Raw genomic sequence first — 20,727 nt, 5'->3', positions numbered from 1 at the left:
TATGGTTAATAATATTTATGTAAAAAAATGATAAACCGCAAATGTAATTCGTATTTAGCTTCATTTGTTTACTAACATCTTTTTGGTTCTGTTTTCTTCTGTTTTTCTGTTTTCTCCTGTTTTTCTGTTTTCTTCTTCCACTACTACTGTTCTGATGACTTGGACTGGACCCTTCTGCAGGATGTATATTGCCATTCATTCGTAAAGGCGTTTTTCTACTAACCTCCTGGCGACTGTCGCTCCCATGCTGCTAGAACCAGAATTTCAGTTATGGTTAATAATATTTTGTAAAAAAATGATACACTACAAATGTAATTCGTATTTAGCTTCATTGGTTTACTAACATCTTTTTGGTTCTGTTTTCTCCTGTTTTTCTGTTTTCTCCTGTTTTTCTGTTTTCTCCTGTTTTTCTGTTTTCTTCTTCCACTACTACTGTTCTGATGACTCGGACTGGAGCATTTATTGTTAATAGGGCGCTTCTTTCTGAACCCTTCTGCATTGTTTCTTGCAGGATGCATATTGCCATTACTTTGTAAAGGCGTTTCACTACTAACCTCCTGGCGACTGTCGCTCCCATGCTGCTAGAACCAGAATATCAGTTATGGTTAATAATATTTATGTAAAAAAATGATAAACCACAAATGTAATTCGTATTTAGCTTCATTTGTTTACTAACATCTCTTTGGTTCTGTTTTCTCCTATTTTTCTGTTTTCTCCTTCTACTACTAATGTGCAGATGACACGGACAGGTGCGTTTATTGTTAATTGGGCGCTTCTTTCTGAACNNTGGTTCTGTTTTCTCTTGTTTTTCTGTTTTCTCCTTCTACTTCTAATGTGCAGATGACACGGACAGGTGCGTTTATTGTTAATTGGGCGCTTGTTTCTGAACCTTTCTGGATTCTTTCTTGCAGGATGCATATTGGCATTCCTTCCTAAAGGCGTTTCTCTACTAACCTCCTGGCGACTGTCGCTCCCATGTTGCTAGAACCAGAATTTCAGTTATGGTTAATAATATTTATGTAAAAAAATGATAAACTACAAATGTAATTCGTATTTAGCTTCATTTGTTTACTAACATCTCTTTGGTTGTGTTTTCTCTTGTTTTTCTGTTTTCTCCTTCTACTACTAATGTGCAGATGACACGAACAGGTGCGGACAGGTGCGTTTATTGTTAATTGGGTGCTTCTTTCTGAACCTTTCTGCATACTTTCTTGCGGGATGCATGTTGGCATTCCTTCCTAAAGGCGTTTCTCTACTAACCTCCTGGTGATTATCGCTCCCATGCTGCTAGAACCAGAATTTCAGTTATGGTTAATAATATTTATGTAAAAAAATGATAAACCACATATGTAATTTGTATTTAGCTTCATTTTTTTACTAACAACTCTTTGGTTCTGTTTTCTCCTTCCACGACTCTGACTGGAGCGTTTTACTTCAGCTCAAGAATTATAGTTATTTACTTGTAATTACCTTCAAATGTTTCCTATTGCCTTTTTTATTCCGTTTCCTCAATCGCGGCCTGTACTTTTGCACATTCCATGTAGCAATCTGCACATTACTCATAATTTTTGAAGGGGCTACCATACGATTCTGGTTACTATGACTGGCATATGTCTTAAATCAGAATTTAGTTATACTTGTAATAATTACGCATACATGATATTGCATTTAGTTTATACAGAACATCACCTCACACAAATTTTATTTACTTATTACCTTTAAATATTTTAAATATTTACGGTTTCTTTGTTTCCGTTTCTTCCTTCTGACAATAGGCGATTTAGTCACTTCGTCACTGCTTGAACTTTCATTATTTTGTGAACACATAGTGCGCCTTTTTCGTCGTCTTCTTACATACATTCTTACGATGTGCAAATCATCTGAACTGCCTTCGTACAGCTTGAATCAGAATTTAGTTAAAATTTGCGTTACTGATTTGTTATACTTCATTTGGTTCATAGAGAACATCATACATATAATTTTTATATACTATGTATGCCTATCTTGTTCAAGGTTATTTTACTTACAGGTTGGTTCTGTCTCCAGGTATTGAATGATGAAGGAATGGGATTTTGTCTACTTATGATTTTAAAGTTGTTCAATGTTTGCAATTGCAAAAGCACGTTTTCTTTTAGAGATTTATCGTTTACTGGATCGTCACTGAATACATTGTTCTCCAGAAAAGTACCAATCTTTTTGAAATCATAATAGGCTTCATGACTTACGTCCTAAATGAAAATATAATTACAAGCTTTCAACTTCGCTATATGTCTTTACTTCCTACATTTCTCAACTCTAGTGTTACGTATTTATCGGCCATTGATTAACTTTATGACATAACAAGCGCATTCACTTAAAGCAATGCTGAATCAGCATTCCTGCAGTTCACTAAGGATATTGCAGGACTTGCGCGTGCGCATTCATTCTTAGTCCCATTTCAAGGTTGTTCAAAGTCAAAGAGTTTACTGTTGGTATGAATGATTTTTTAAAAGTATCAATTTAGCAATATGATATCATTTTTGCTTACCTATCAATTAAAATCAGAATGTCATGATAGGAATGTCATGTAAATGATAGGAATTAAAGTGTATTTATTTTAAAAATAATTTGTTGAATTTTTTAAATATTTAATAAACGGGTCATTTTGACCCATAGTTAGTACTTATTTTTTTTTTACCTTAGAAGTTGCGGGTTATATAGCATTGAAAAAACAAATGGATTATTTGTAGTTTTTCATAGATATTTACAAATTTTCCATGTAAAATTAAAGAAGGTTTGAGTTAAGTTAGTATTATATTATTCTAATCAGCTGCTTTCACGGATCAATAATGCAACGTCTTGACGTACGTCTTTGTCGTAACATATTTGCTTTAAAAATGAATATGGATCAATACTTCTGTATTACCTGTTTCCATTCCTATTCTCCTGGTAGCAAGGATCGAAAATGCATAAGATTTGCAAAATCGCATGTGTCAGACAGAGAGATTGGGCGGGTCTTGCATCCTTGTCTAACCACATTCATAGTTACATCTACTAGTAACCAGTATAAGTTTAGATAACATAATTAATCAATAGAATGTGAAATTCCTTCTATTTTAGGGATTTCTATAAATAATAAAGAATCCTTCAAGGATAATAGCACAAGTAATTTTGTCACCATCCCAGAGGATTTATTTATAAATGAGCTACAAAAACGAGTATTACAAAGGAATTGATAAATCTGTATCAAAACAGTTAACTTCTATTTTATAGAATCTTTTAATTAATTATAGTTTTCTATCTCATTTTATCTATAAATGAGTTGCTGAAGCTAGGATTACAAAGGAATTGGTAAATTGATAGCATTTCCAACAGTATACTATAATAGTATAGAATCCTTTGATAAAATATAGTGATATTGCAGAATCCTTCAGGAATAATAGCACCATTGATTTTAAAGCTTTACAAGAGTCGGCACTAGTGAACCACTTTTTTACTACATATTTTTTTATTCCATTGAAATGTTACTTAGTTATGCGTAACTTATACTAGGAGAACAGAATATGAAAAAGATATTTGAGAATAATTTTAGATATTTCAGTTATTACTTCTACACTTCCTACTTTCCTGATTGACATATTTCAAAAACAGTGAATTTTGTCGACAACAATGGAAACAAAATTTTTACTTTGGTTCAAACTTCCTTTTGTCTATCATAATAGAAAGAATTATGAAAATATTCGTTAAATAATACAAAAATAGTTATAATATAATTTATTAAAACAAAAATAAAATTATGTAATAAATAAAACCATTCGATTTGATTTCATTATATAAATTATAGTTATTTACAGATACAGATATCTCACATAGTGCGGTTTCACTATTGTCCGAGTTTTGCTTTATACAGTTAAGTCCCTTTTAGTGTGGTTTATTTTTGTATGTGTTTGTATTCTTCATTCGCGCAGTTTCAAACAGTTTAGAATATATTATATTAAATTAATTTAATTAGAGTGGAAATATTTTTATTGTACTAAAGAAACATTAGTCCACATACACATACACTTAATTGTTTTTCTTTATATTAATAATGATGACAATGTGTATAATTTTAGATTTATCTTCATTAAAAATTATATTGTACTTTTGTTGAACTAAGCGATAATGTTACAGTTTGTTAGTTTTAGCACTGATAAATAAAATCTTAGCCTGTTGATGCATAAAGATAAGGAGCATTAAAAAATCAATATTTTTCCACTTTATACTTTAGCGCGCCGACGTAAGAACCCCTTTTACTTGTTGATTACATTGTAAGTAGAGGTGAGTCTTAAAGCTGCCGAAGGTTTTGTTTCACTAACAGTCTAAGAAAATCTCTAAGCTGTGCACGATGTCCAACCCTTCGCTAGAGTTGGAGGACCGAGACCCTAAATCGCTAAGTCAACATCTACAGGTTGAAAAATAACAGTAAGTCTTTCTAAATTAGTAACAAAGTAGTTTGTAGGTGTCCTGGGAGGATGTTATCGGAGAACCGGATACGACCCGAAGTCCAGAATGCGCTTGGAGGATTAGCAACCAGTGCTTCGTAGTGTCGAGGAATTGTTGTTACATCTTCATGTCTGTAATTATAGCCCCATGTGCAGCCCTGTGCCTCGGCTGTAGTTTCGCATGTCTAGCTTTCAAGGTAAACGCCACTCGACTATTCGATTTTTAAACTTTACAAGTATTCTTAAACTTTTCAAAGCATATCTGGTGTTGGAATCCGTGCCTGAGGGTGTGGAAGATCAATTGCTCCATGTTCAAGTTATACTTAACATCATGTTCCCAAGCAACAATAGTTCCACTGGCAGAAGCTATTGGTCATTGCTGTTCTTCCATAAAAGTGCGCACCCAGAGCCTTCCAATTGGAATTAAAGAAGACGTGATGATGGTCTGAATCCGCAACCCGCAACCCACAGGGTTCATGTTGAGCGCTCTTTGAAATCTTTGCAAATCCACTGCTCTCCTGTAATGTAGAAAAGCAATTAACGAGCAATAAAAAATTGGTCACGCATTATTTTCTTTCCCTGTTTTGATCGATTGGAAGATCGCGTGCTGTGTACTTATTTTAGGTCAACGTACGGTTGGCCGGCAAAGTGAAATGCTTGTCTGGTTGCGTCTTATGTAACGCCTCCCTCTCGAAAACACCAGCTGAGTTTACTCACACATGTGGGAATCATGGTGTACGATGATTGAATGAAATGACTAGTAATTGATTCCAAGCCCCACTGAAAGAGCGAGTCAGTACGTACGAAATCCGCGCATATTCGAACGGTAAGGCTGGTCACGATCAATACAATATTTCTACGTGTTAATAAAATTAAAATCTGCTTGGTAATTGCTTCGAGTTCGGAACTAATATGAGACTATTGGGGTCAAGCCAGAAGTTAACCTAACAATGCGAGCCTAATATATGCAAAGACCAGGAAAATTATCAGTAAAAAGATACAAATTATGTAATTTTTTTTTCTTTCTCTTTTATTTTTTTTTTCTTTGATCGCAACGCACGATCGTGACGCGGCTAAAAGGTCGAGGCGAGATTTAGATAACGGGCCTTAAGTACACGAAATTGTTTTGATACGACCTCAGTATTCTTTCGGTTTGATTACAGTCGAGATGGCATTGACAAAGTTATCCAGAGGCACGAGCTTAATCAAGCAGAACCAGAATGTCTTCCAACGGTTCTTTGCATCCGCCACCAACAAAGGTAAATAATGCAGGTTAATTACTGATTTTCCTTTAAACAATTGTTTTTTTTTTTGATTTTATAAATTAAGCCGTCTACAACTGGGAAGATCCGCTGAATCTGGAGTCGCAGCTAACGCAGGAGGAGAAAATAGTCAGAGATTCATTTAAGACCTATTGCGAGGAAAAGTTGATGCCGCGTGTCATTGACGCAAACAGAAATGAAGGTTTCACAATACCAATTGCGTAATTGGGAATTTGCTAATTGCAACATCTCTTCCAGTATTCGATAAGGAGATCATGAGCGAATTCGGAGAACTTGGTGTTTTGGGATGTACCATTAAAGGATACGAATGCGCTGGTGTTTCCAATGTAGCTTATGGTCTTATCACAAGGGAGGTGGAAAAGGTGGACAGCGGTTACCGTTCCGCCGTCAGCGTGCAATCGTCCTTGGTAATGGGCTCTATTGCAAAGTACGGAAACGAAGAACAGAAGCAAAAGTATTTACCGATCTTAGGTGAATCTTTATTTTTTTTATACCTCAGTTGGTTGTTATTTTTTTTATTTTTTAAGCTAAGGGCAACATCATCGGATGTTTCGGTTTGACTGAACCAAATCACGGCAGTGATCCCGGCTCCATGGAGACGCGTGCCACCTACAACCCAAGCTCCAAAACTTATACCCTCAACGGCAGCAAGACTTGGTAATGCTACAAGCGTCACGTGTACGTTGAGTTGTTAACGATTAGTTGAAACAGGATTACTAACGCTCCAGTTTCTGATATCTGCGTGGTATGGGCCAAATTGGAAGGCAAAATCCGCGGATTCATCATCGACAAGCGCGAGAATCCCAAGGGTTTGGATACTCCGAAAATCCAGGGTAAATTCTCACTGAGGGCTTCTGCTACCGGTATGATCTTAATGGACAACGTGGAAATCCCAGAGGCTAACCTGTTACCAAACGGTATCGGTCTTGCCGGACCTTTTGGATGTTTAAACAACGCCCGTTACGGTATCGCTTGGGGAGCTCTTGGAGCTGCTGAATCCTGCATGAAGGTGGCCAGACAGTATGTCATAGAAAGGCAACAATTCCAAAAGCCTTTAGCCGCAAACCAACTGGTCCAGAAGAAACTAGCAGATATGTCCACAGACATTGCTCTAGGTCTTCAAGCTTGTCTTCAAGTCGGTCGTTTGATGGATAAAAATGAGTATGTTTTACAATATGTTTTTTGTATTGCATCGTTTAATTTGATCATTTGATTAGGCACGCACCGGAAATGATCTCGATGATCAAGAGGAACAACGCCGGAAAGGCTTTGGAAATCGCACGCGTCGCCAGGGATATGCTCGGCGGTAACGGTATCCACGATGAGTACCATATCATTAGGCATATGATGAACCTGGAGAGTGTCAACACCTATGAAGGCACCCACGACATCCATGCTTTGATCTTGGGTAGAGCCATCACCGGTCTGCAGGCCTTTAAATAAATTCCATTGTATAACTGTTTCTATATGTAAATAAATCTATTTTTATTGTTATTATTTTCAATAGTACAATTCACGGACATGAGTTTTGCATTCTGCTTATCATTCAATTACATAGCATTGATAAGAATTCTTACGACATACATAAATAACCAATTTCTGCTACGTAATTGCATAACGTTATTCTGGTTGCCTATATATAGTGATTTATGATCACATCAAAAACAATAATAAAAATGTATTATCTCATATTAATTATATAACGATAATAAGATTTATTGCTGCAGTTATATTACACATACAATTATATTACTAGCAAATGAATTATTGCAATTGTCAATTAATATAAATATGCATTATTTATTCATTTTATAACGATTGTTACATTAAACTTATACTAATTTGTTTTACTTACGTAACTATCTTTGAATATATTAATTAATTTGATAATTGCTTAATTTTAGAACTATCTGACAATATATTAAAAAAATGATTTCAAATCTAACCGAAAACAAGTTATAAAAACGTATTCAAAACTATAATTGAATGAACAATAAATATTTAAACGTTCTTTCAATAAACATAAACGGGTCATTATGTCATTGCAGGTCAAATATGTTAACGTTATTTAGTAATTCAAAATATTCCGTTTGATTTATTATAAAGCTATTTTTCAATTAATACAACAATTCTCAAATTGAGAGCAATATTTTTTCTCCAGATGACATTACTTACTCCTACCTATGGATAATTGACGGCAAATCTCCAAAAACTAAACTTTCACCAATGATTCCTCTCTTTCATTTTTTTTTTGCACCACACATTGTTTCACCTTAATTCCATTATAATAATTTGATTCTCTAGATATAATAATAATGTTTATTGTTAAAAAGTAAAAAGTACACATAAAATAAAATAAAAAGAAACAAAAATAATAATTTAAAAATATATATTATATGAAATTATATACATTACAATATTATCTACAGTAGTTCTTATCGTTTTTTTTTCAAAGTATATTATGTAATATTGTATACTATTTTTAGAAAGTTAATCATTTAAAATGTACGAGAATGTGAAAATAATGTTTAAAAACTGTACATACAAAATCCATTATATTTTTTGCATAGTGCACAAGGATAAAGTAAATAATGTTTTTTTTATTCCTTCGGATATATTTTTTATTCAACGTTCAATTCAATGTATCGTTTAAAGTGTAAATTTTATATTTTTTTAAATTAATTTACAAACAAATTATATCAAAAATTAAATAAATGATGATTCAAAATTTTTGAACTAAATTATTTTTTATACAAAATGATCATTTTTCTCAATGTACATAGTTAAGTCTTTTTTTGTGTTTTCTAAAGTCTTCAATTAGTCCGATTTCAAACATTAACAAAACCTATTACCCGTACTAAGCGAGGTATTGCTGTATTTGTTTGGATATAATGAAAATGTATATACACTACAATATTAATAACATCTATACTTTTCGCTTTTTTCACTGAAATGTTAATAATGTAAAAGGTGCGACGTTAAAATAAAATATAATATATCATACTTTTTATTGTTTATTTGTGTAATTATATCTATATTACATAGAACATTCAAATGATAATAGTTTTTTCTGGTAAGGATGACCGTAATTACTGAAAATAAAAAGGAACTGTAGAAGTGAGAACAATAACAACAACAGCGGATGCATAAGTGAAATGCATAATGAGCAGTGGAAATGTCCTATTTACCTAGATTACAGTGATTTGCGAGAAGAGTTCTGCGAGGAGAACGAGACATGCTGTGCAGAAAGTGCAATGTGAAAGTCGGAAATTGCAAGTGCGGGCAAAACAACAAAATCGAATTGCGTGAAAGAAATGGAGAAGACGCGCGCGCCTTGAGGAAAAATCAATGCGTTGAAGAAGGACGACATCTGCAAGAGGGATGTAGAAAGTTCGGAAGGCGCAGGCGTTGCGCGTTATTTTTATTCAATACGGATCCCCTACGTGCCGGTTTTTGTAATCAGTTGTGGAACTGTAAGTCATACACATAGTTCTATACAAAAAATACTTTTAGTAGACAATATTCTCTAAGAATTGCTTGAGATGAGTGCAATGGAAGGTTTGGGCGTCTTCTGCATGGCTGTAGTGGGATTGCAGTTGGCTAGGTTCATCCACAGATTCTTCAACTTAGCCTTATCCCCGAAACTTGGCTTGGGATCTGTAAAGCTAAACTCTATGGGAAAATGGGCCGGTAAGTAGTAAAAGCAAACACTTATCTCTTATCGCTCAGTTGTTTGATAACAGTAAAGTTAATTGTAACGGAGCTACGAAAATGCTTACCTCGATGATTGTACTATATTTTATTTGGCTAGTCAGCATAAGAGGAAACGACATGAATACTAATGCTTAGTAATTTGAAATTTAAATTATTTTTTCAGTTGTTACCGGCGCTACCGATGGTTTGGGAAAAGCCTATGCAGAGGCTTTGGCCAAGAAAGGAATGGCTGTCGTCTTGATCAGCAGAACTCAAGAAAAATTGGACAAAGTCGCTAAAGATATTTGTAAGTTTCCGAAATTCAATAAAATTATTTACATTACCAATGTTATTTCCAGCTGATAAATACAATGTGGAGACAAAAACGATTGCAGTAGATTTCACACGAGGCCAGGAAATATATCACGTCATAGAAAAACAGTTGCAGGGGTTGGAAATAGGGGTGTTGATCAATAACGTTGGCATGAGCTACCCTAATCCCGAATACTTCCTCACCCCCGCCGATGCCACCCTTTACGCGGACATTATAAGTTGCAACATACATTCTGTTATTAATATGTGTAAGCTCGTCATGCCGGATATGGCGGAGCGGAAGAAAGGGGTTGTGATTAATGTATCCTCTTTATCTGCGCAAATTCCCAGTCCTCTATTAACGATTTACGGAGCGTCAAAGGCTTTCGTCGATAAATTCTCCATAGATTTGGGAGCGGAATACGCCGAGCATGGGATTATTGTGCAAAGCATTCTCCCAGGATACGTCGCTTCCAAGATGTCTAAAATCAGGAAGTCGAGTTGGATGGCCCCGTCTCCGACCACATACGTAAATGAAGCTCTGAAAACCGTCGGAGTGCAAGACAGGACAAACGGTTATCTAATGCACACTGTACTGCTTTCGGTAGTTCAAAGTTTTGATTATATTTCGCCTTCAATCAGCAAGTGGATTGTAATGAGGGTCATGGGTAAAATCAGGCGTCGGGCGCTCAAACGCCAACACGAGAAATAATTTTAAGGTCTATTTAATAAATGTACTCTGTTGAGTTTTATTGCCATCATTTCATTCACCAACAATTATAAAACTTTCTAGATAACCTAGCAGATCCTTGAAGTAATCCCTATAGATTCTTCCTGGTGTTACGTCTCCTTTTCATTCCTCCAGCTTGCCTTAGCAAGTGCATATTTTCCTCATCCAATTCCAACGGCGGATCCCAAAGCTTCAACCTCCTTGGTAAATAGATTAATCCACCCAAAGTGACAGCTGTAGAATATTCATATAAATAAATATACATTAATATAATTACGGTTTATTACTAAAATCCGTGCAGGCTTGACTCGTTGCCAGGTCGTAATAAAGTTGTTTTTTTTTTATTAAGTGCGGAAACGAGAGGAAATGTGGAGGTGCACTTTGTTAATTTAAAGTGGATCTTACCGTTCAAGATACCCGGAAAGACTACGTAGAAGCTAAGAACGGCCGCGCGAAAGTACAAAGTCTCGGTTAAGTACAGAAAGACCGTCACCAGCAAGGAACAGATACCCATACTAACAATCCTTGAATCGAAACGGATCAGTGTTTATTGATCGGGCCAATAGGCTATCAATTAATCAAACTTACGGTTTGTAGTGAATATAGAGCGTGCAGTGGATCAGCGCCAAAGCCTTCAGGATCGAGAATATACCCAAAATCCTCGAAGTAGTGTAATCCTCTATAAATTAAAAAAAAACTTATTATTGTGATGTTATTAAAAGTATTATTATTTACCATCGTTATACTCGATATCGGAGGGTGATGTAGTCAAGAAAGATCTCTTCTCTATGTAACTCCTCACTGCAGTACCCAAATCCATAAATGCGACAAACGCAATCCATCCACGGAACGCGTACATCATCTTCCTCTCCGTCATCTTCAACTGTTTTGTCTTCAACCTTTTGGGAACGTTTAAACGCGGGGTTCGCAAAAGGCACTGGTCATCATCAAATCAATGAAACGTGGGGTCGCGTGCAATGTAGATAGTCGATTTTCTTATGCATAATTGGTTTATCCGTTTATGGTTTCGACGGTGTTATATGCACGGGGTTGAAAACGAATGGGGGTTGAAGCTCTCGCCCCAAATGCAGTCCCCGCAGTGGGAGCTTTTGCCGCAAAGCGGAATTTGTTTTGTCGGGAACACGCAGTTGCTGCACTGTCGCTAAAGCTCGACAACTGTCGGTTTCGGAGAGGAAACGCAAGCTGGCGCTTTCGTCTGCATTCCAAGAATGAATAACTATTTTTACTTCAATCGTACGAAAATAGCAAATCCTAGATACATAAATATACGATGACTTTGATTCTGTTTATATCGCATGCGGAATATCATCATCATGATGATCATCATTGTAGGATTGACTGACAAGGCAATATCCATTCAAATAATAAACAATGGAGACGTTGTTAATTATAGCACTTGACCGTTTCAATTAAACTTTATTGCAATTTGCTAATATCACATATTTACTAATAAAGATAATGTTCAATTCATTTTTGTTTTTGTTTTGTCAAATAAAGGCTGCACACTTTACTATGGTCGTCATATAATCAATACGAATTCCAAACAGTTTTTTTAAATTAAATTTTCCAAAGTCCATTTATTCTATATCATTAGAAATACACATTTCGAATTTATATTTATAAGAAAAAATCAATTTTAATTACATAAACAAATTGTTGTTAATAGACAAAATATGTGTAAATTGTGCATGTAATTAATGTAAACAATTAATATATAATAAATTTCCTTAAATTTGTCTAGTAATAGTTTAATTAACTAATTTGTACAAAAAATAGCACTATTTCAATTATGTAAATTTGTACATTATTGAAATAATACACAAGATATTATTCAAAATTTTAAGTTTCATTTAATAGATATTATTATATTTATTTTAAGTAATGTTTTCTATTGATTTTTTTTAATTCTCTATTAAATATTAACATTCAATAGAGTAGTTTAAAAAAAATAAAATTGAAATAATAGAAAATCGAACAGCTTACTTAAGCTTGAATAGTTATTTCTCAAAAATTTGAATACAATAGTCGTAAAGTAAAAATAACTGCATTTTATTGTTAATTGTTTAATGAAATAATGAATATTAATATTAATTTAAACTTTTAAACTGTAAATATTTTTAGTAACAAGAAAAAATATGGTGACGATAGTATTTCTGTCATATTTTGTGTCCTAGTTAACTAAGGTATTATTGATTTTAGGGAACAAATAATGACTGTTAATTAGTGCACAAGAAGTTGCATACTAGAAGAATTGTAAAAATAAAATGTTCATCTTTTATTTTAATTTGTTTATGTAATTTATGATAACTAATATATATAAAACCAATATATATTTTTGGTAAAGATACAGAAACATATTAGAGTGCAAACATTATGTATATTAAGTTGCCTATAATAAGTTCATTCTTTATATAATTTGAAACAATTTTGCTTTATATTAAAAAAGCTGCATAATTTCTTCCTATTAGATTTTTTTTTTCTAATTACAAAAGCTATCTATACTTTTAATATAAACCTTTTAGTAAATAACGAACACAATTTTATTCTTTTATTCGTGTCGTCTTGTGTTTAAAAGAAAAATCTTGTCGTGTATTCACGTTTTATCTAATTACAAATTTGCTAATTGAAGACAAAAATATTTACTGTTCTAATGCAATATGCTATTTAAAGCTGTGTAATTTTCAGGGACAATTGTTTTTAAGAATATTTTGATATAATCGATTATAAAATAGACATATGTCTAATGGACAAAAACAATACTAAATGACAAATTAACAAAGTATGTTAGTGTTCAATTTTGGAAATTTACTTATGTAATAAGTTTAAAATATAGGCTGAAATAAATAAAACGCAGTTAGTAGCTGGTTAAGTTGTGCAAGAACATTTATTTATTTTTCATTACAAACTGTCTAAAATTACTAGCATAACCTGAACAATGTTACGCAGTGAATTATTTAGTGTAAAATATTTATAAACTACACAAAAAAAAGATACGAACGTGTTTAAATATAGATTATAAATTATGATTATTTTCTAAATCTAAATTGTATATAATGATTCTAATTATAGAAAAAAAATCAACAATAATTACCAAAAAAAAAATTTTAGTAAAAAGTGTTAGTAATAGTTATCATTATTGTCTACACGCTACCGTTATAAGATCGGTCAAAAGCTTGGTTGGCTTAAAATTAATGTGTCATTAGTATTAGTATGGTACTAGTAGGTACGACTGCGCTAAAGATAATTGAAACATCATTGAACTATTATCAAATGTTGTTAATAAACATTAGTACTATAGTATCTACAGACCGAACAATGTTTCTAATTGTATTAGGCGCAACCGAAATCTATAAAACAAAGAAAAAAACATATCCATTTGCCGTGACTTACAATTAAATGTTATAAATATAGTACAGGGAAACTATAGTTAATGAGAGTACCAGAAACAAAATACTTGTATCTGCCACATCGCGGCGGGGCCTTTAACCTCTTCGTTAAAATTAATAGTAATCAGCGGAATAAACATAATAAAAATGGTTATATAATCGAACGTACAAAGCTTACGTATAATAAAGTCTATTAATATCTGTTTAAATTATCGGTGGGTTTGCTTAAATTAAAAACAAAAGACGTAGCTATTCGTATTAAATTTTTTAACTTATAATTTTGCTGCTTGGCCTTGGGCCTCCGCTAACATTTTGGCACGGACTGTTGGAACGTCGTCCTCAATTCTCACCAATAAACGGATTTTCTGTTTGGAATTCAAAACAAATTGATGGTATTATTTGGTTTATTAATATTAAGTTTGGACTTACCGTTGCTCTATCTCCAGGGGTGACGTTCCAGATGTAGATCATGTATCCAGGAATGCAGAGCATAGAACTCAAAGCCGTGAACCATCCAAAGAGGTGAGCCCACAGTGGAAATTCGTAGTTCAGATATTTAACCGGCGTCCATTGAATGATATTGAAGATGAATACACCCTGAAAAAGTAAAAGTAGAGAACACGCCTTTTTTCTTATTTTGGATACTAACGATGCAAATGACCGGAGTTGTTATGGTCCAGCAGAACTTCCACCACTTCATCGGATAGTAGCCAATCATTTCCTTTATTCCGTCGTAGAACCGGTTCACACCGAAAGCCCAAGAAATGGCGATGCATTCGAAGAAGATCAAGAACAGCAAGCAGAATCCACTCACGGCGTAAGAATCCAAAATTTGGAAGACGTACATTCCACCCTGTCGTATCAAATTAAATTAGTGATTAATCGCAGTGGTTAGATTTAAGTATTTACATTAGTGATGCAGGATAATCCGACGAGGTATGAGATGGCGCAGACGATGGCGATGAAGATTTCTTTCCTGCGACGCAAGAGATGAGGCCACTCGTCGATGATAGCTGTTACGAAACCTTCCATGGTGCAGAATTGCGAGTCGAGACCTATCAAGAGTATCATGAAGAAGAAGAGACAAGACCACATTGGTGATCCTGGGAGTTGAAGTACAGCCGACGGATACGCGAGGAAAGCCAATCCAGGTCCTGAAATCATCCAACATTTATATAGAATCTGTATTTCTGTAATGATATCTGATTTTTTTACCGGAAGCTGCCACTTCGGCAACTGGTTTCTGTTGTTCGTGGGCCATGAATCCGACGACTGAGAAGATTACAAAACCGGCAAACATACTGGTACTTGAGTTCACGGTACACACGATCAACGCATCCCTTTTAAACAAAACAAAAATATGTATCAAATCATAGTTAAATAAACGAATTTAGGATTTACTTGTAAACGTTGTTTGTGAATTTATTGTAACTTCCTAGAGCGACCAAAGTTCCTAAACCTAATCCGTAAGAGAAGAAGATCTGTGTGACGGCGTCGATCCAAACCTCTGATTCTCTGAGCTTCGACATGTTCGGCATTATATAAAATTTAATTCCTTCCATTGCTCCAGGTAAAGTAACACCACGAATTAGCAGCACGGTCAGCAAGACGTAAGGGAAAAGGGCTGTAAAGTAAACGACTTTCCCGGTCCACTTGACGCCCTTCCAGATGCAGAAGTAGCAGATGATCCAAACCAGTAACAGAGTTCCGGCCAATTCCCAACGGATGCCTCCGATATGCTCAATGCCGTCGGAGATCATCAAAGCCCTTCGTCTGAGTGCAAATCAAGTTAGTACAACAAAAATATACAATATTTGGTATAAGCTTACTCCCAGAACTCCTTCACTGGATCGGTCAGTTCAGAAAGGGATACGTTCATGGAGTTTACGGCGCAGATTTTGCTGAATGTATTGTTGACGTTGTACTGTTCCCAGCAGTTAAGAGATCCACGATCGTAAGGATTTACGCAAAGTTTCGTGTTCCAAACGTTGTGGCATGTGCGCCAAGGAACATCTAAAGATAAATTATGTAATAATTTGTTTATTCTATAGCGTTTTTCTGATTTACCGGCACGCAGAGACATGAAGAAGTAAAATATGGCCCAGGCTAAGATAACAATATAGTAGATGTTCATCCAACAGGACATTACAGCCGCCGCGTAACCGATTCCTGGAATAACAGAAATAATAGTTGTGATGATTACGTTAGATTTTTTTTGTTGCGAGGGAGAATACCTTTGAAAATCGGTGCGATTTTGAAAACACCCAAACCTCCGATTGTCATCATCTGTCCAAGCGCAAGCTCCAGGAAGAACATAGGTATTCCCGCGAGGAAGAGCGTGATGAAGTAAGGTACCAGGAAGGCACCGCCGCCATTCTTGTAGCAGAGATATGGGAACCTCCAGACGTTTCCCAGGCCTATAGCCAAACCGACGACGGATAAAATAAAGTCTAATTTGCTTCCCCAGGTGCCTCTCTCGGGGACAGCACCTTTCGATGGTACTTCGTGCGCCGCATTTACACTACTTAACATGGGCAGTTCAATGGATTCCTCGCCGTGCCTATTCATATGGACGTTCTCACAGTCTTGAGCTTCTTCTTTTCTATCCGCCATCTCGTTAAGATTTGAAAAAAATGTCCACTATACCCCAGCCTTGAACGGCGTCAGCTCATCACCAAACGATAAATACTAGCTGAAACAAAGAAATCGGTGAGTTGGAAAAAAGGGGATGCACAGACAGGATGGTAGCAATGTTTAACAACTAGATCTTTCCTCTAACCAGGACACAGTTCAGTCACAGTACTGCAATTATATCCGAACTGAAAGCCATCTAAGGATACGCTGCGTTTATCGCGCTCCAGTTCCACCAGGAGACATCCTGCAAACTCCCTTCCTCTCGCGCTTCAATCAAAATTCAAAGGAAAAAAATAGTTCGTAAATGCTACGTGGGCGCATTATAATATATAATATGTATAGATCTGGGACACCAATATTACATAACTGGATACTTCCGCTAGTGCCACTGTACTACTAAATACAGACCCTCTCTGTCTCTATTAAATCCTGTCGCCAAATTAATTATGGTATCGTAGGGAGATCATAGTCAAATTAGTAAGGGGGGCCACGATTTTTAAACCAGACAACCGACAACATAGTGATTAATTTAAAAAACGTCCATCCTGTTTATGATTTTGACTTGTACATGCATTAATTTTAGCTATTACTAATATTTCCAAAATATTTGATGTGTTATTTATTTTTGGAGATAGCTTAGATCTAGTAAAATATCCGATTTTGGTGGTTTGTTAATCCATATTTACCGGCAATAATCCACGCGGTTAGGGCAAATACACTGGCACCCCAAAAGCACAGAACACTTCACCACCAAGAAATATAAAAATACGGCACTAAGCACTGGCGATGTTGATGATGTTGATAGTCGGCGAACCACTGGCTGTTTGCACGGCGTGGACCTGCTCTCGTCTTCTTCAGGCCAGCCACGGAGCAATCATTTCATCATTTATACTCCAATCGCACATGGTTATAGCGATGAATCCTGGTGGTGGGGGTCACAGCCACCGAACAATTTCATGTAGTATTTTTCAGTGGCTATGCTAAAATTATTACCCAATTTACATAATGGACTGTGCCATAGACATAGGGGGTATTATCCCGACACCACCGAATTGTCCCAGAAACTGGACCGACACACCAATTCCCAATTTCCGCATCAACATCAACCATCCACTTCCCATCACGGCTCTGTTACATTGCAGTTTCTTCTATATGCATTACATAGCTTATATCTTTAGACCTACTGCATTTTGTTTAATAAGAATTTTATCCTCAGATCTTTTAAGAAATAAAATTTGCACAAATCAACGTAGTGTAACATTAAATAATTGCATTACGTAATTAATACCAATTACCAAATTATATTTCACTGTAATATTATTATTATTAATAAACTATTCAATATCTTTAATTTATAGAATATTGAATAGCTCTGAGTTGAATTATGTTTTCAATTACTGCAATATTCATCATTTATTAAGCAACATATTTGTAAATAATATAGGTATTATATTAAAGCTGCAATATTTGTATAAAAAAAACTATTTTCTTTAGAACCATAATCTAGATATGCTTGAATTTTATATTAAATTCTAATTATTACTTAATTCCATTTTAATAAACGAAAATTCAGTCAGAATGAAACTTTACATCTATAAATTGTAAAATTGTAGCTTTTTTTCTTTCTAGAAGTAAATAGTCTACTTTTAAAAATAATGAAATTTATTTACAAAAGATATTGAATAAACTTTCATTTTTGTAATAATTTATGTACTATATTAGAGATAAGATCTATATTTTTAGTATTGTATAGTAGATACTAAAGTCGAGTAAAATATATTATATAACATTATTGATAAATGTAAAATTCATGTTTGAACATTTCCTTATTCTTATGCTTGTATTTAAAAAGTTAAGAGTTAAATTTTAAGTTTGTATATTAAAATTTGTAACTGCTTTTCGTTTCATCTTTTTTTCTTCTGGAGAAGTAGAAACCTTCAAAAGGAACCACGACTGAAATGAAACCACGTTCATCAACTTTCATCCATGTTGGTTAATTTATGTATTTGTATTCCAATTTGTTTGTTATTAAATATTACCAAAAGTAATGACTGAAAAAGTCATTTTCTATTTCTTCCTTCCAGTATAAAACATCATTCTAAAAGAATACATTAATACATAGCATAGTGCTATTTCGATCAACTTGGATTCACTATAGTTTGGTTTAAAATTTTCAAAATAAATTGAATTTTAATTAAGCAAAATAAAAAAATACACATTTTTTTAAATAAATAAATCATGTACACAATCAAGTTTTTTTTTTGTTTGGTTTATTTTATTATGTATTTTAATCCGATTCGATTAGTGTGGTTTCAAACAGTCCGCTATATTGTCAAACACGGAATGTGCAAAATATGTCTGTATTTCATTTTAAAAAATCATTTTTATTTGTCACCTCTTTTTCTTTTTGTACTTTACAATTGAATAAAGTGAATGAACCAATATATACTATTTTATACAACTATTAGATTTAATTGTTTATTTTTATGTATTTAGCTACTCAATTAGTCCGGTTTCAAACAGTACCTCAATATGCGAAATATTGCTGTTTTTCATTTCGAAAAATCACGTTTCCTTTGTCTTGGTCTTTACAATTGAATAAAGTTGATGAATCAAAGTAGTATATTTTTATGTATGATTAAACAAACTACCTACCTATCCCCCGATTTACACGAGAAAAAAGTTTAAATCGAAATTGTAACTTTTTGAATGTAAAATCGTGTTAATCGAAAAGTGCATATAAAAACAATGTGAATTTTATTCATAGTCAGTTTATTTTCAACATTTATTTTTTAATTTTAACCGTGAGAAGCAAAAACATTTAAAAAAATGTATCGTGTCAAATGAGGATTAAGTTATTTTCAAACGTTTAAAAAAGTATTCTATTAATGATTGAAAAAATAAACAAGATTTCATTTTTTTCTTTTTTTAATTAATTGCGTTTAAGTTTGTAGAAGTGAACCTTATTAAAAAGCTGGTTATAATTTATATATTATATTCGTTATTCAACATGTTTTTGTACTTCGTTTTGCATAATGTTAGGTAATGTCAAAGAAGCTTATGTCGTTTCGAAAAATCACAGTTTTCTTTGTTTTTTTTTCTATTGTTTTTCTTTTTAGACTACATAATTTATAAAATTGATTAATCAGTACGTAATATTTAATTGAATATATTAAAAAATATATTGTTAAATTTATTTAATTTTGAAAGATTTTGTGAATTTCTATTAATATTTTCTTATTTGTTGCTAAAAATATAGACGAATTATAAGTTTGTAGAATTGAACACGTTATTGAAGTTTGTTATAGTTTATATACGTGTTTTGTTGCGTAATCTTAAGTATGAGGAAGAGTTATTGTTAGCCGAGAATCGCAATACGGTAGCAATCGTTTCGCCGTGCGTCCGAACGACTAACAATATAACTATACGATTATTATTCAATTATAGCCACTTTAGTGAGATAATGCAATATTCCCAATTGGAGTATATTAATATGCAGCTGCCGGGAGATTACGACATTGCAGGATAGTTCTTGTTGGCGTTTACGAATAAATTGATGCATGTGTATGGATGTATGAATTTTATTTTTATTATTATTTATATGTGTTTTATGTATGTATTTTGGCTTTGCATGCTTTTAGGATCGAGATGATACGCATACACGGTATTGTTCCGTAGCATTACGGCTCGCGAGTAATGTAATCCCCACGAAGTATCGTCATAGTGAATTAGTTAGATTTCCGGTCATGTGACATGTATCCTGCCATTGGTACTTCCTTTCCCGCCGCCCTCAGAGGATGTCCCTAACCGGGAAATGATTTCTCTAGCGCGACTCCATGTCATATATTTAAATATCGCAACTCGCATTCTAATTGCTTGACACTGACTTATGTCCAACAAAAACTAGACCGCTTTGTTCCCGCGACCCAGGTTCCAGGACTCTCTTCCACAACCAGATCCTTAATATCAGTATAGAATTCAATATTTCTCTACACTACATAAAACAATCTAAATTATCAAGAATTTTTTTAAAATAATATTTAATATGAACAAAGAAACATAAAAATCCAATATTCCAAAATCATAATTTAATTAATAAATAATATTATAGAAATAATAAGGTATTTTTCAATTTAAAGAAAGGAAATCTATTATTACGAAACATTTCAGAATCATCTGAAATAGTTGAGTGGAATACAAATCTC

The 20,727-nt window shown here is 33.9% G+C and overlaps 5 protein-coding genes across 8 annotated transcripts; 3 read left to right on the top strand and 2 right to left on the bottom strand.

Annotated features, from left to right (window-relative positions):
* Positions 1-4,128: 4,128 nt before the first annotated feature.
* On the top strand, positions 4,129-5,043 carry LOC108559981 (caveolin-3-like). The gene is made up of 3 exons (XM_017917387.1): positions 4,129-4,429; positions 4,481-4,660; positions 4,721-5,043. Exons 1-3 carry the CDS (start codon positions 4,367-4,369, stop codon positions 4,910-4,912), a joined length of 435 nt encoding a protein of 144 aa, XP_017772876.1. The 5' UTR covers positions 4,129-4,366; the 3' UTR covers positions 4,913-5,043.
* A 125-nt stretch (positions 5,044-5,168) lies between these two features.
* On the top strand, positions 5,169-7,240 carry LOC108559954 (glutaryl-CoA dehydrogenase, mitochondrial). The gene is made up of 7 exons (XM_017917350.1): positions 5,169-5,289; positions 5,627-5,722; positions 5,793-5,927; positions 5,984-6,217; positions 6,274-6,403; positions 6,458-6,907; positions 6,964-7,240. The coding sequence occupies exons 2-7, from the start codon at positions 5,632-5,634 to the stop codon at positions 7,187-7,189; spliced, it is 1,266 nt and encodes a 421-aa protein (XP_017772839.1). The 5' UTR covers positions 5,169-5,289; positions 5,627-5,631; the 3' UTR covers positions 7,190-7,240.
* Positions 7,241-9,166: 1,926 nt separating this feature from the next.
* LOC108559965 (very-long-chain 3-oxoacyl-CoA reductase) lies at positions 9,167-10,503 on the top strand. Its single transcript, XM_017917361.1, has 3 exons — positions 9,167-9,436; positions 9,624-9,746; positions 9,799-10,503. The coding sequence occupies exons 1-3, from the start codon at positions 9,289-9,291 to the stop codon at positions 10,461-10,463; spliced, it is 936 nt and encodes a 311-aa protein (XP_017772850.1). The 5' UTR covers positions 9,167-9,288; the 3' UTR covers positions 10,464-10,503.
* LOC108559973 lies at positions 10,472-11,698 on the bottom strand. Its single transcript, XM_017917375.1, has 4 exons — positions 11,217-11,698; positions 11,070-11,160; positions 10,887-11,005; positions 10,472-10,715 (listed from the first exon to the last, which is right to left on the bottom strand). Exons 1-4 carry the CDS (start codon positions 11,356-11,358, stop codon positions 10,573-10,575), a joined length of 495 nt encoding a protein of 164 aa, XP_017772864.1. The 5' UTR covers positions 11,359-11,698; the 3' UTR covers positions 10,472-10,572.
* A 1,957-nt stretch (positions 11,699-13,655) lies between these two features.
* On the bottom strand, positions 13,656-17,392 carry LOC108559989 (sodium- and chloride-dependent GABA transporter 1). Of its 4 annotated transcripts, none has more exons than XM_017917398.1 (10): positions 17,209-17,392; positions 16,123-16,580; positions 15,956-16,057; positions 15,718-15,901; positions 15,290-15,661; positions 15,104-15,228; positions 14,798-15,042; positions 14,538-14,741; positions 14,318-14,485; positions 13,656-14,253 (listed from the first exon to the last, which is right to left on the bottom strand). In XM_017917398.1, exons 2-10 carry the CDS (start codon positions 16,499-16,501, stop codon positions 14,161-14,163), a joined length of 1,872 nt encoding a protein of 623 aa, XP_017772887.1. In that variant the 5' UTR covers positions 16,502-16,580; positions 17,209-17,392; the 3' UTR covers positions 13,656-14,160. The 4 variants fall into 4 exon arrangements, with proteins under 4 accessions (XP_017772887.1, XP_017772910.1, XP_017772902.1 ...); XM_017917421.1 differs by having other exon boundaries at positions 16,123-16,576; XM_017917413.1 differs by lacking the exon at positions 17,209-17,392 and adding an exon at positions 16,885-16,909.
* Positions 17,393-20,727: the final 3,335 nt, after the last annotated feature.

This window comes from Nicrophorus vespilloides, unplaced genomic scaffold (genome assembly GCF_001412225.1).
Source record: "Nicrophorus vespilloides isolate i.1.1-1 unplaced genomic scaffold, Nicve_v1.0, whole genome shotgun sequence".
Taxonomy (NCBI): domain Eukaryota; kingdom Metazoa; phylum Arthropoda; class Insecta; order Coleoptera; family Silphidae; genus Nicrophorus; species Nicrophorus vespilloides.
The sequence above is the reverse complement of the archived record's forward strand: the minus strand, read 5'-3'. Positions and strand labels throughout refer to the sequence as shown.

Excerpts from the sequence above, each read along its gene's own strand:
- LOC108559989 (XM_017917398.1), bottom strand. The coding sequence starts at position 16,501 with ATGGCGGATAGAAAAGAAGAAGCTCAAGACTGTGAGAACGTCCATATG. Across the intron at positions 15,662-15,717 it reads CCAGTGAAGGAGTTCTGGGA|ACGAAGGGCTTTGATGATCT; the intron begins GTAAGCTTATAC and ends ATTTGCACTCAG. Across the intron at positions 14,486-14,537 it reads CAACTCCGGTCATTTGCATC|GGTGTATTCATCTTCAATAT; the intron begins GTTAGTATCCAA and ends TTACTTTTTCAG.
- LOC108559981 (XM_017917387.1), top strand. The coding sequence starts at position 4,367 with ATGTCCAACCCTTCGCTAGAGTTGGAGGACCGAGACCCTAAATCGCTA. Across the intron at positions 4,430-4,480 it reads CGCTAAGTCAACATCTACAG|GTGTCCTGGGAGGATGTTAT; the intron begins GTTGAAAAATAA and ends AGTAGTTTGTAG. Across the intron at positions 4,661-4,720 it reads TCGCATGTCTAGCTTTCAAG|CATATCTGGTGTTGGAATCC; the intron begins GTAAACGCCACT and ends AACTTTTCAAAG.
- LOC108559965 (XM_017917361.1), top strand. The coding sequence starts at position 9,289 with ATGAGTGCAATGGAAGGTTTGGGCGTCTTCTGCATGGCTGTAGTGGGA. Across the intron at positions 9,437-9,623 it reads CTCTATGGGAAAATGGGCCG|TTGTTACCGGCGCTACCGAT; the intron begins GTAAGTAGTAAA and ends TTATTTTTTCAG. Across the intron at positions 9,747-9,798 it reads CAAAGTCGCTAAAGATATTT|CTGATAAATACAATGTGGAG; the intron begins GTAAGTTTCCGA and ends TGTTATTTCCAG.
- LOC108559973 (XM_017917375.1), bottom strand. The coding sequence starts at position 11,358 with ATGACGGAGAGGAAGATGATGTACGCGTTCCGTGGATGGATTGCGTTT. Across the intron at positions 11,161-11,216 it reads CGATATCGAGTATAACGATG|AGGATTACACTACTTCGAGG; the intron begins GTAAATAATAAT and ends TTTAATTTATAG. Across the intron at positions 10,716-10,886 it reads CTTTCCGGGTATCTTGAACG|CTGTCACTTTGGGTGGATTA; the intron begins GTAAGATCCACT and ends AATATTCTACAG.
- LOC108559954 (XM_017917350.1), top strand. The coding sequence starts at position 5,632 with ATGGCATTGACAAAGTTATCCAGAGGCACGAGCTTAATCAAGCAGAAC. Across the intron at positions 6,218-6,273 it reads AAAGTATTTACCGATCTTAG|CTAAGGGCAACATCATCGGA; the intron begins GTGAATCTTTAT and ends TTATTTTTTAAG. Across the intron at positions 6,404-6,457 it reads CTCAACGGCAGCAAGACTTG|GATTACTAACGCTCCAGTTT; the intron begins GTAATGCTACAA and ends TAGTTGAAACAG.